This window comes from Symphalangus syndactylus, chromosome 14 (genome assembly GCF_028878055.3).
Source record: "Symphalangus syndactylus isolate Jambi chromosome 14, NHGRI_mSymSyn1-v2.1_pri, whole genome shotgun sequence".
Classification (NCBI taxonomy): Eukaryota; Metazoa; Chordata; class Mammalia; order Primates; family Hylobatidae; genus Symphalangus; species Symphalangus syndactylus.
The window spans coordinates 110,326,793-110,339,733 of record NC_072436.2 but is presented as its reverse complement, the minus strand read 5'-3'; the positions used below and the strand labels follow the sequence as shown (position 1 = coordinate 110,339,733).

The 12,941-nt window shown below is 49.6% G+C and overlaps 1 protein-coding gene across 3 annotated transcripts in view; it reads right to left on the bottom strand.

The window, feature by feature from the left end:
* The window catches only part of TMEM114 (transmembrane protein 114), a 51,836-nt gene extending 39,741 nt beyond the window's left edge, over nucleotides 1-12,095 (bottom strand). For 2 of the 3 annotated variants that reach the window (XM_055241625.1, XM_055241626.1), the window contains exons 1-2: nucleotides 11,215-12,095; nucleotides 10,809-10,889 (exon numbers count right to left, since the gene is read on the bottom strand). In XM_055241625.1, coding sequence (XP_055097600.1) covers nucleotides 10,809-10,889; nucleotides 11,215-11,434 — 301 coding nt within the window. In that variant the 5' untranslated portion in view covers nucleotides 11,435-12,095. The remainder of the gene's footprint in view (nucleotides 1-10,808; nucleotides 10,890-11,214) is intronic. The other variant, XM_055241627.1, reaches the window with a different exon arrangement.
* Between the last annotated feature and the right edge of the window lie 846 nt (nucleotides 12,096-12,941).

The window sequence follows — 12,941 nt, the reverse complement described above, 5'->3', positions numbered from 1 at the left end:
AGACCAGCCTGGGCAACGTGGTGAAACCCCATCTCTACTAAAAACACAAAAATTAGCTGGGCTTGGTGGCACAGGCCTGTAATCCCTGCTACTTGGGAGGCTGAGGCAGGAGAATCGCTTGAACCTGGGAGGCGGAGATCACAGTAAGTGGAGATTGTGCCACTGCACTCTAGCCTGGGTGACAGAGTGAGACTCCATCTCAAAAAAATAAAATAATAAAATACTGGCAGGCCATTGTTTCATCGATGGTATACGTGTGTGCCCAAGTGCAGAGATATTTTAGACGCAAAAATACTTTGCTACAAGTCAAGGGAAAAGCAACCCCAGAAAGAAGCAAAGACGTTCACACCAAAAACAAACAAAAAAAGTGTTTGTGAGTGCTCCATTATCATGCTATTCGAAGAGCTGCTCAATGGGGAAAGCAGTGTTCCATGATGTTTGTGAGGTCAGGAAGCCCCGGGACGGTCAGTGCTCTTACGCAGAACGGGGGATGTCTCTTACCCCAGGAAGGTCAAAAGCTCTGGCAAAAGAAGTAGTTCTCAGGATCCACTTACTACAAGGAAGAAATATCACCGCCTTTATTTTCTAACCTTGTCAGTGTGACTTTGAGACTTCAGGAAGAGCTCAGAGCTATGTAGTCCTGTTATGCCTGGTAACGAAGTGGCTTTTAAAATTTAATATATATATGTACATGTGTGTGTCATTGAGTCTGTCCTGGAGGATGGGGACTGCCTCTTCATGGTCTCCAAGAGGTATTGTTAGGATATGGAAAGAGCAGGAGTCTCCGAGCAAAGACGTGGGTTCAAATCCTGACTCCGCCTCTTACCCAAGCAAACCACATCATCGTTCAAAAGCCTCGTTTTCCTCACCTGTCAATTGGACTCTGACCTTGCAGAGCCATGGGCACTGAATATGACAATCACTGTATCTTTCTCATCGTCAACTTAGACTCTACCACGTAGGAGTTTTTAATTCCCATTTCACAGGTGGGAAAATTGAGGTTCAAGGAACTTACATCAACTATTCCAAGATCCAATGGCCATGAAGTGTCAGAGCTGGAATGAGATTACAAAAGAAGTGGACAAAGGGGTCGTGGGACTGCAGACATGGACACGCACTCCAGCTTGAGAAGTTAAAGGCTTCCTGAGTGGGGAGAGGTCTCAGCTGAGAACTGGAGGCAACATGGTGAGGTGTTAACTGGGCTGAGAAGTAGGAGAGGGATTCCCAAAAGTGGGGACAGAAAATGCCAACATCCGGAAGTAGGAGACATCCAAAGTAGCAATATCTCAGCTCTTGCAGCTGGAGAGGTGAGCCGGGGTCACAAATAGCCCTACAAGCCACACTAATGAGAAATCCAACCACAGAGGCAGCCCTCTTGGAGCTTGCTTTACATCAACACCTGATAACATTCTTCTTAGAAAAAATTAAAACAAGGCCCGGCACGATGCACGCCTGTAATCCCAGCACTTTGGGAGGCCAAGACAGGCAGATGACTTGAGGCCAGGAGTTTGAGATCAGCATGGCCAACATGGCAAAAACCCATCTCTGCTAAAAATACAAAAATTAGCCAGATGTGGTGATGTGCACCTGTAATCTCAGCTACTCGGGAGGCTGAGGCAGGAGAATCACTTGAACCTGGGAGGTGGAGGCTGCAGTGAGGCGAGATCACACCACTGCACTCCAGCCTGGGCGACAGAGTGAGACTCCATCTCAAAAGAAGTAAAAAAAGAAAAAAAGAAAACAAGACCCTCTTGGCTATCCCAAGCCCTGTGTGTTCCTCTCCTTTCCAGAGAGACCCGCTGTAAATGACTCAGTGTGCATCTTCCCAGTTTTTGTCCATACATTTATAATTTTTCTATATATTCACATATTCCTCAAATTCTACAATGCACACTTGATTATACTTTTTTTGCTGTTTGTTTCTGAGATAGGGTCTCACTCCGACACCCAGGCTGAAGTGCCATGGGCCTTATCTCGGCTCACTGCAACCTCCATCTCCCAGGCTCAAGCAACCTCCGACTTCAGCCTCCCAAGTAGCTGGGACCACAGGCGCATGCCACCACATCCGGCTAATTTTTTGCATTCTTGGTAGAGACAGGGTTTCACCATGTTGCCCAGACCGGTCTAGAACTCCTGAGCTCAAGTGATCCACCTGCCTCGGCCTCTCAAAGTGCTGGGATTACAGGTGTGAGCCACCATGCCCAGCCTTTATCATACTTTAACAGATCTGAAAATAGAGTATGTTTGACCGTCCACAGCACCTCACAATCATAATTGGCAGTATATTTGTCTATCTTAATGGCACATAAGGTAAATGTGCATCTTAAAATTTTGTTATATACCCACAGGAAAGGTATAATATTAGGGAGTTTCTTTGAGGGGGGTTAATGACATCCTGCTGCACATAACACTCTGTAACTTGCTTTTTTCATTCCACAATACATCTTAATATATTCTTTTTATAGGCCATGTAATATTAATACTAATATGCATTAGTATATTCTTTTTACAGGCTACATAATATTCCACAACATGAATATACACCTATAAATATCTAGCCATCTCTCCATCTGTGGGCAGTGAGGCTGTGCATATCTTGTTTTTCACTGTTTCAAACTGGTATGGTGAACTTCTTAGAAGACTCACATGGCCGATACTAAGAAGTGGACTTGTGTGTGTGTGAGAGACAGGGTCCCACTCTGTTGCCCAGGCTGGAGTGCAATGGTGTGATCTCGGCCCACTGAAACCTCTGCCTCTTGGGCTCAAGCAATTCTTGTGCCTCAGCCTCCCAGGTAGCTGGGACTACAGGCGCACGCCACCACGCCTGGCTAATTTTCTTATTTTTAGTAGAAACAGGATTTTGCCATGTTGGCCAGGCTGCTGTCAAACTCCTGGCCTCAAGTGATCTGCCCACCTTGGCCTCCCAAAGCGCTGGCATTACAGGTGTGAGCCACCGCACCCAGCCAGAAGTGGACTTAGTTTAAATATGAACTTTAGTTAGTTTAAAATGTGGCCTTTGTTTTCTAATGGGCACCTCAGAAAGGCAGCCTGAGCCCAGGCCCTTGTGCCCAGAGAAGCGAAGATCCACAGGCACCTGCTCCATCCCTGACTGCCTGCAGCACAGCTATGCATAAATCACACTGACAGTTCCTCCCTCCTGGGTTCAAGCAGCCTCTTCACGCATTTATGTCCCCATTCCTTGCTCTGTCCCTCACCTCCTCCACTCTTGCAATTTGCACCAGGCATCATGGGTGGGCTGGTTTTAATTTTCCATGTCACTGCAACAGCCCAGCATCCAGAAAAACTGGAAATCCAATCTTGTGATTTTTCCAACCTCGCCTCCTCAGAGGACAGCCAGACCAGACCACTTCCTCTCAGTTCAGCTTCCACTGCTGGCATGCTGTGTTTGACAAGGCATTTGACCTCTCTGGGTCTGGTGTCGTCATCTGGCCAGCCTAGCCTCTCTCATGGGCTCTTAGAAGACGCAGATGAGGTAAGACATAGAAAAAAAAAGCAGGAAGTGCCCTGAAGAAGCACTTTCCACACCACCCTTCAGAAACACCAGCCTTCCTGCTATTTCTGGAACATACTAAGCTCAGTCCTGCCTCATGGCTCTGAACCTGCTGTTCCTTCTCGTAATGCAGGTCTCTGGTTTCCTGTCTGAAAGAGGCAATATTGGATAGCAGGACTCTGAACCCCAGAAACAGGCTAGGAGCTCCTCTGGGCTACCATGACCTCTAATCTTAATATACACACATTACACTAAAACTATACTCAGAGTTGCACTGCTTCAGTGGAGTAGAAACAAACTGCTGAGTAGGCTGGGTACAGTGGTTCATGGCTGTAATGCCAGCACTTTGGGAGGCCGAGGCGGGCGGATCACTTGAGGTCAAGAGTTCGAGACCAGCCTGGCCAACATGGTGAAACCCCATCTCTACTAAAAATACAAAAATGATCCGGGCATGGTAGTGCACATCTGTAGTCCCAGCTACTCAGAAGGCTGAGGCAGAAGGCTCAGGAGAATTGCTTGAACCCAGGAGGTTTAAGCTGCAGTGAGCCGAGATCTCAGCACTGTACTCCAGCCTGGGCAACAGAGTGAGACAAGAAAAGAGAAAGACAAGAAAAGAGACAAGAAAAGAGAAGGGAAGGGGAGGGGAGGGGAGGGGAGCGGAGGGGAGCGGAGGGGAGGGAAGGGAAAGGAAAGGAAAGGGAAGGGAAGGAAACGAAAGGAAAGGAAAGGAAAGGAAAGGAAAGGAAAGGAAAGGAAAGGAAAGGAAAGGAAAGGAAAGGGCTAGGGTTCAAATCCTAGAAGTTCCAGTTACTGTGCAAACTTAGATATTATACCTAACTTCTGTATGTCTCCATTGCCTCATCTGCAAAGTGAGGATGAGAATAATAGTGCCTCTTGGGCTGTTGTGAAGATTAAATGAGTAGATACAAGCCAAGAGCTCGGAATGGTGTCCAGCACACAGCAACTGTCTCATCATGTTCTATACCAGGCAGTTGGCCCAGTACTGGGGGTGAAATCATTACGTACCGAGCAAATAAGTGCATCTGGTGGGTCTGCAATGATTAGGTCTATTTCATAGATGAAAAGCTGGAGGCTCAGGAAGGCAATGTGAATTAGAGCACGAAGAGGAGGCATTAACTGAGCTCCTACTGTGCGCAGAGGCCAGGGCTGGCTGCTTTGTTTATGTGATCTCATTTCATCTTAGAACAGCCCATTTGTGGATGCAGGTGACTCATCAGAAGTCACACAGCTGGCCGAGCACAGTGGTTCAGGCCTGTTATCCCAGCACTTTGGGAGGCCAAGGCAGGAGGGTCGCTTGAGCCCAGGAGTTCCAGACCAGCCTGGGCAGCGTAGTAAGACCCTCATCTCCACAAAAATAAATACAAAATTAGTCGGGTGTAATGGTGCACATCTGTGGTCCCAGCTACTTGGGAGGCTGAGGCAGGAGAATTGCTTGAGCCTGGGAGATCGAGGCTGCAGTGAGCTATGATCGTGCTACTACACTCCAGCCTGGGCAACAGAGCAAGATCATGTCTCAAAAAAAAAAAGAAGTGACACAGCTAGCAAGAAGTGGGGCCAGGATTTGAACCCCAGTGATGTAGGCACGTGTGGGTTTTGCCTGCCCCTACACCTGAGGACAGCACCTTGATCTGCCTGTGATCATGTGACCACTCCTCCCAACCTTCCCACCCTTATCCATGGAGTTGATCCCAACCCACTCGGGTTACAAGTGGGCACATGACTCAGCCTGGCCAATCAGCATATTCCATCCCCTTGGCTCAAGGGATTGGCTAAGGACTGAGCATGTGACCCAATGTGGCCCAGTGGAAAACCTAGCTGAAAATTTGGTGGAATTCTTGAGAAACAGAACGTCTCCCTTATTAGGGTTGCTAAGGTGGGAGAGGATTTAGCTGAAAGCAGAACCCAAACAGAAGAAAGCAAAGCCGAAAAAGAAGAGGAAAGAAATTGAGTTTAACAGTGGATTCCAGCAGATGTGAGCTTTTCAGTTACATGAACCAGTAATTTCTTTTTTTATTGAAGCCAGTAAGATTTGAGTTTCTGTCACTTGCCACCAAAAAGTTCCTGGCTGATACAGCTAGCCTGGTTCATTCTAGACCATAGTTCTTTAATCTACACTGTGCTGAATTTGAAGACCTCCTTTCCACCAAAGATAATTCCAGTCCCTAGCCCAAGAAACAAACCCATGACTTCCCCAGAGCTAATCTGGAAGGCAAAACACTTCAGCAAAGTGGATGTTGCTGTCAAGGAACCTGTTTCATTGAAAACTTCTCTCTGTGGGTGAAAGAGTGGAGATTATTGGGATGTACCTGTTTATGGACTTGATATTTCTGCTCAACTCCACTCTCCCAAGGTGGCTAAGCAGAATTAAGGAGGTGTGTTAGTCTGTTTTCATGCTGCTAATAAAGACATATCTGGCTGAGCATAATGGCCCACCCTGTAATCCCAACACTTCGGGAGGCCGAGGCAGGCAGATCACCTGAGGTCAGGAGTTCGAGATCAGCCTGGCCAACGTGGTGAAACCCTGTGTTTACTAAAAATACAAAAATTAGGGCCGGGCGCGGTGGCTCACGCTTGTAATCCCAGCACTTTGGGAGGCTGAGGTGGGCGGATCACGAGGTCAGGAGATCGAGACCACGGTGAAACACCGTCTCTACTAAAAAATACAAAAAATTAGGCGGGCGTGGTGGTGGGTGCCTGTAGTCCCAGCTACTCGGAGGGGCTGAGGCAGGAGAATGTCGTGAACCCGGGAGGCTGAGCTTGCAGTGAGCCGAGATTGCGCCACTGCACTCCAGCCTGGGTGACAGAGTGAGACTCCGTCTCAAAAAAAAAAAAAAAAAAATTAGCCAGGTGTGGTGGTGGGTACCTGTAATCCCAGCTAATCGGGAGACTGAGGAAGAAGAATTGCTTAAACCTGGGAGGCGGAGGTTGCAGTGAGCCGAGATCGCGCCATTGCACTCCAGCCTGGGCAACAAGAGCGAAACGCCATCTCAAAAAAAAAAAAAAAAAGAAAGAAAAGAAAAAGAGAAAGACATACCTGAGACTGGATAATTTAGGAAAAAAGGAAAGAGGTTTAATGGACTCACAGTTCCACATGGCTGGGGAGGCCTCACAATCCTGGCTGAAGGTGAATGAGGAGCACAGTCACGTCTTACATGGTAGCAAGCAGGAAGGTTTGTGCAGGGGAACCCCCTTTATAAAACCATCAGATCTCGTGAGACTTATTCACTATCATGAGAACAGCATGGGAAAGACCCGCCCCATGATTCAATTACCTCCCACCAGATCCCTCCCACAACACATGGGAATTAAGGGAGCTATAATTCAAGATGATATTTGGGTGGGGGCACAGCCAAATCATATCAGGAGGCAAGTTAGATCATGGGACTTCCCTAACAGTCCTCCATCTGCCAGGTGATTACAGCAAATTACTTGGCACTGAAGTAGTCTCTCTGTGAGGGTTTTCTTAGAGGAAAAATCAAGGTTTCTTCCCATACACCCCCACCAGGATTTATCTAGGAGGCTGAACTTAAGAGAACATGCTGCTTGTCAAACATGCTGCTTGTCAGCTAGCTTCTCCTCTATGGCCTCTGCAGCAGGTCTTTAAAGGAATGAAATGTCTTCATATAATAGAAGAGCTTGGACCAAACTCAAAATTCATTTTGGAAGAAAAAGAGATTATGCGGAGAAAAAAAAAAGCTCTTTCTGGGGGTGATTTGCAAGGAGTACATGGTATGAAAGGGCAGCTTGTCCTTTTTCCTGGATTATATAATGAGAATAATAGCAGCTACCACTTATAGCATGCTTACGGAGGCCAGACACCACATTAGGCTCTTTAAATACACTCTCCCGTATTAGCCTCACAATAACCTTAGAAAAAGAGATGACAATTATCCTCATTTTGCACAGGAGGGAACTGAGGCTCAGAGAGGTATAAGGAAATAAGGAAAGGCCTATGGCCACGTGCCTCCTTGGTGGTGAAACTGCGGGTTAGCCCTGGGACTGAGGGTGAACGAGTGAATAGACTGTGGATGTGAGTTCTGGTCTTTCTCAAAATCCTGAAACAAGCAGGGTTGTTTTATTGCCAAGATCGAAGAGGAAGCCAGCCCAGTGCCTACTGTGGTTAGCCGTCCAATTGACCCATGGATGTGATAAGTCGGCTGAATGTGCACACCCAGCTTGGCAAAGGATCAGCACTCCGTAGATGTTACTACCTCTAGAAGGAGGCTGGAAGGAAGGGCAAAGGGAGAGCTCATGCTTACTGAGCACTTACCGTATGTCTGGAAACTTGATGTCAAGTCATTCCTTTCTGACAAGTCTGGTCATTCCTTATGACTGGTCCTAGGCAAGGTCCATTTTGTTCACCCATTTTTATTCCCTCTCATGGTATTCTAACCATATCCCTTGATGGTGTCCACATCTCATTTTGACGGATGTGAACATTCAGGCTCAGAGAGGTTAAGACACCTATCCCAGGATCACAGAAGGCCTCTGTTTTGTAAGGGTTTTAGCTGGTACATGACCCCCATCTCCCTCACTTCCATGACCAGAATTCTTATCATTCTTTTTTTTTTTTTTTTGAGACAGAGTCTCACTCCGTTGCCCAGGCTGGAGTGCAGTGGTGCAATCTCAGCTTGCTGCAACCTCTGCCTCCCAGGTTCAAGCGATTCTCATGACTGAGACTGCTGAGTAGCTGGGACTACAGGCATACGGCACCACACTAGGCTAATTTTTGTATTTTTAGTAGAGATGGGGTTTCACTATGTTGGCCAGGCTGGTCTCGAACTCCTGACCTCAGGTGATCTGCCTGCCTCGTCCTCCCAAAGTGCTGGGATTACAGACATGAGCCACCACGCCTGGCAGAATTCTTGTAATTCTTGAAACAGTGCTTCAAAGACACTCAAAGTTTCTGCTTGTGCAGTTTGGGGCTCAGGACAGAGCACACGGTACCTCCACCTTTCCTCAACTCCCACACATCCCAGGTGTCTAGGGTATGTCTCCTTTGGTGGAACTTTACACAGTGGTGTGCTGGAGCTGACTCATGTCAACTCACAAGAGCCAATTAAGAGTTTGAGAATTTTGTGAGCCAGGTAACATCATGTTGGTAACTCGAAATTGGCCATGGTGGAAGAATTTGCACCACAGAAACTGGCAAATGCTACAAACCAGGGCTTTTTTTTTTCTTTTAATTTTGCAGAGATCTAGTTGTTCAATATTTCCCAGCATGCCTCTGGGCTCTAGAGAAACAGTTCTGGTTCACCATAAACCCATACATTCATACAATAAATACATATATTGAGCTCCACCTACAATATAATATAATTTGCATTCACTAACATGTTTGTTCAGCAAACTTTGACTCATGGGCTACTATGTGCCAGGTTCTATGCTAAATGTTGGGAATTCAGCAGTGGCAAGATAGACATGGTGCTTGTCCCCATGGAGCTTTCAGTCTAATGAGGGAGTCAGATTTAAACCCCCACAAAAAAAGTCATACAACCTGCACTATGAGTGGGAGTTAGCCAAGTCAAGTTGGTGGGATAAAAGCAGGGAGATTCCAAGTAGAGGGAACAGCATGTGCAAAATTTTTGTGGCAGGAGGAAACTTGGCATGTTCCAAGAACTGGCCAAGGGCAGCACAGCTGGAGAGAAAGGAGTAAAGGGGAGAATGGGGCTGGAGAGGGACCCTACGAGGCCTTGTGGGCCATGCTAGGCACTTGTCTTTATTTTTTTATCCCCAGCCTCAGTAAGTCTATCAAAAACTGCTCATGCGTATAATCTCAGCACTTTGAGAGACTGAGGCAGGAAATTGCTTGAGCTTAGGAGTTTGAGGCTGCAGTGAGCTATGATCGTGCCACTGCATTCCAGCCTGGGCAACAGAACAAGACCCTGTCTCTGGGTAGGGTTGAGTGGAGGGAGAAGGCCAGGCACAGTAGCTCACACCTGAAATCCCAACACTTTGGGAGGCCAAGGCAGGAACATCACTTGAGAACAGGAGTTCAAGACCAGCCTGGGGAACATAGTAACTATGTTTCCTATCACTATGAAAAAAAAATCTTTTTTAATTAAAAAAAAAACTGATACCAATGCAGTGGCTCACACCTGTAATCCCAGCACTTTGGAAGGCTGAGATGGGCAGATCACTTGAGGTCAGGAGTTCGAGACTAGCCTGGCCAACATGGTGAAACCCCATTGGTACTGGAAACACAAAAAATTAGCCCAGCATGGTGGCAGGCACCTGTAGTTTCAGCTACTCGGGAGGCTGAGACAGGAGAATCGCTTGAACCTGTGAGGAGGAGGTTGCAGTGAGCCAAGACTGTGCCACTGTACTCCAGCCTGGGCAACAGAGCAAGACCCTGTCTCAAAAAAAACCTGCCCATGTTTTCAACGTTTGCGAAACTCAGTCTTCATTTCCTCATCAGATCCTCCTACAGAACCTCTCTGGGCCTCCTCATTGGAAAAATGAAGGCAGAAATGAAGATACTAATAACCTCATAGGGTGTGGCTGTAGGAATCAAATGAAGACATAGATGAAAAGCAGTTCGCTCCATGTCTGGCTTATCGCAAGCCTCAATGAATTGAACTGTTACGTTTATTTCTGTCCCTCCACAAATGCTCATTCATCCCATTTCCTTTCTTGCTTTCAGTCCTCACAACTTTTACTGAGTTCCAGGCACTGAGTTGGGTACTAAGAACCAACCACGAATAAGAGGGACACAATGGACCTGAGAGGAGGGGCTGTTCCCACCTCCTAATTGCCTGGCTCCAATCATATATTTATATGCAAATTTTTATCGCACCCCACTACTGCAAAGCCCTTGTTCTAGGCAATGTGAATACAAACACCGCTGGCATGGAATCTGTGGAATGCGACCTCTCTTGCACCATTCACCTCCCCAGGCTAATTTAGGTCCCTGCAGGGGCTTCCCACCTTCCCTTCCTCAGGCTGCTGAACTCTAACTGCGCGTCTCCGCATTTGTCCCAGCACCACTGTGAGCTCCTTGAGGGGATGGCCTGTGTCTTAACCATCAATCAAAACGGTGCACAGAAAGCCATTAGTCAACGTGAGCTGAATGAAGCCTAAACCACAAAACGTTACAGGTGGATCAGGAGAGACCCCGCCCCCCGGTCTTAAGCCCACTCCATTCTCAGGCCGGGCTGTCAGAGGCCACCCCAGCCGCCCTCTCCGCAGGCCCCGAAGCCCGGCTGTTTGGGAAAGGCTCCAGAACCCACGGCTAGGACCGGGGCGCTCCCTCCATCCTCACCCTCCCCGGACTCACTGAGAAGTTGCCGGCTCGATTCGCTGACTGTCACGTTCTCCAGCCTGAAGGGGTTCATCAGCGGTGTGCACGGGCTCTGCACTGGATAGGACGGAGGAATCCATGGGCGCAGGACCCCGGAGTTCTGTGCAGAACCCCCATCTGCGGCTTTGCCCCCATGCTCACCCTAAGTGCCCCACCCGGGGAGGGCGCGGGGAGAGCTAGAGCAGTTGGGATCGCAGCCGGGTGCCTCTCGGAAGGGTTTTCGCAGCCCCGGCCTTCTGCTCACCTTCCCCCCGAGTCCCTAGACATTGTATTTTAGGGACTTGGGGGAGGAGTGCGCGCCAAGCAACAGGTCCCAAGCGAGCAGGGCACCGCGCAGGGGGCGTTCGCAGCCACAGCTCCCAGCCACCGGGTGCACCCTTACCCCGGCAGGTCCGCCAGAGGCCGGAGTGGGAGCTCAGAGGCTCGGGCTGGCTGCGATTGATGGACCCCAGCAGGTCCTGCGCCCCCGGGCCGCTCCTCTCCAGCCGCTCGGTGTCAATGATGTACCAGAAGTCCGTGCCGATGGCGGCCGCCAGGAGCACAAAACTGAGCGCCCCGGTCAGCGCAGCCGCGCCGGCCAGCCCGCCCAGGTGCACCCGCATCGCCGAGCCCAGGACCAGCAGCCGCGGGTTCCAGCGGCCGAGGCGCGACCCCTCTGCGCCTGCCCCCTTCCCCAGCCGGCCACCGCGGGCTCCCAGCTCCACCGCCGGAGCCGCCGAGCTCAGATCTGAAAGCCTTTCCTTTGGACCCCGGTCCCTAGCTCAGACCCTGGCTCCTCACCTGCAGGCTGCGACCTGCACGCGCGCCCCGCTCAGCCACCGTCCACGTTCCCAGCCCTCCAATGCCAGCTCTACCTGCAGACCCCTCACTTGTGCCGTCGGACCTCCACCTCCGCCTTCAGACGCTCCTGGAAGCCCTAGTCCTTCCCCACCAGCACCTTAACCCACCTCGTCCCTCAGCCCCACTCCACCCTCGGCCCTCCACGCCCAGCCCAAGCGGACTCTCTCACTTCAAAATCCTCACTTTCCCCAGACTCCTACTCCCTCCATTCCCCTGCCTCACTCTCCACGAACCCTCCCCACCATCCCAGATGCTCCCCTCTGCCTCTGTCTCTGGCTTTCCTCCTCAGCCCTTTTTCTTGGCCCCACACTGCCAGCTCCCCACTCCCAGCCCTGCTCTCCAGGGTCTTCCCGCAGCTCCTGCTCTGGCCGGGGCTCAGCTGACACTCTGCACCCTCCTCCTCGCCGAGGAAAAGCTCGGAGTGCGCACGTAGCATGGACAGGGGCGGTCCCCAGCCCTGGAGCGCTGGAGGCTGCTGGTGTGGAAGGGCAGGCGGCCTTGGGAACACCTGGGGCAGTAAGGAGGGGTGTGGCGGGCCTCACAGTCCCGCCAGGATTTGCAAATCATCTCCAAGACCCCCTCCAGCTCCAAGTACCCTTCCTCCAAAATCCACCTTCAAGTATAGTCTGGGCTGACTAGAATGTGAAAAGGCACATTAATTTCTCATAAAAGTTCTCTAAAGCACTGAGGTAGTCCAGGTCCTCAGAATCTATCATTTCTACCCCCAAAATCTTTCTTGATTATCATAGCCACCACCACTGCCACCATCATCACCACCACCACCATCACCATGAACAACACCATCACCACCACCATCACCATCATCACCAACAACAACACCATCACCACCACCATCACCATCATCATCACCACCACCATCACCATGAACAACACCATCACCACCACCATCACCATCATCACCAACAACAACACCATCACCACCACCATCACCATCATCACCACCACCATCACCATGAACAACACCATCACCACCACCATCACCATCATCACCAACAACAACACCATCATCACTACCATCACCATCATCATCACCACCACCATCACCATCATCACCAACAACAACACCATCACCACCATCACCATCATCACCACCACCATCATCACCACCATCACCATCATCACCAACAACACCATCATCACTACCATCACCATCATCATCACCACCACCACCATCACCACGAACAACACCATCACCACCACCATCACCATCATCACCAACAACACCATCACCACCACCATCACCATCAT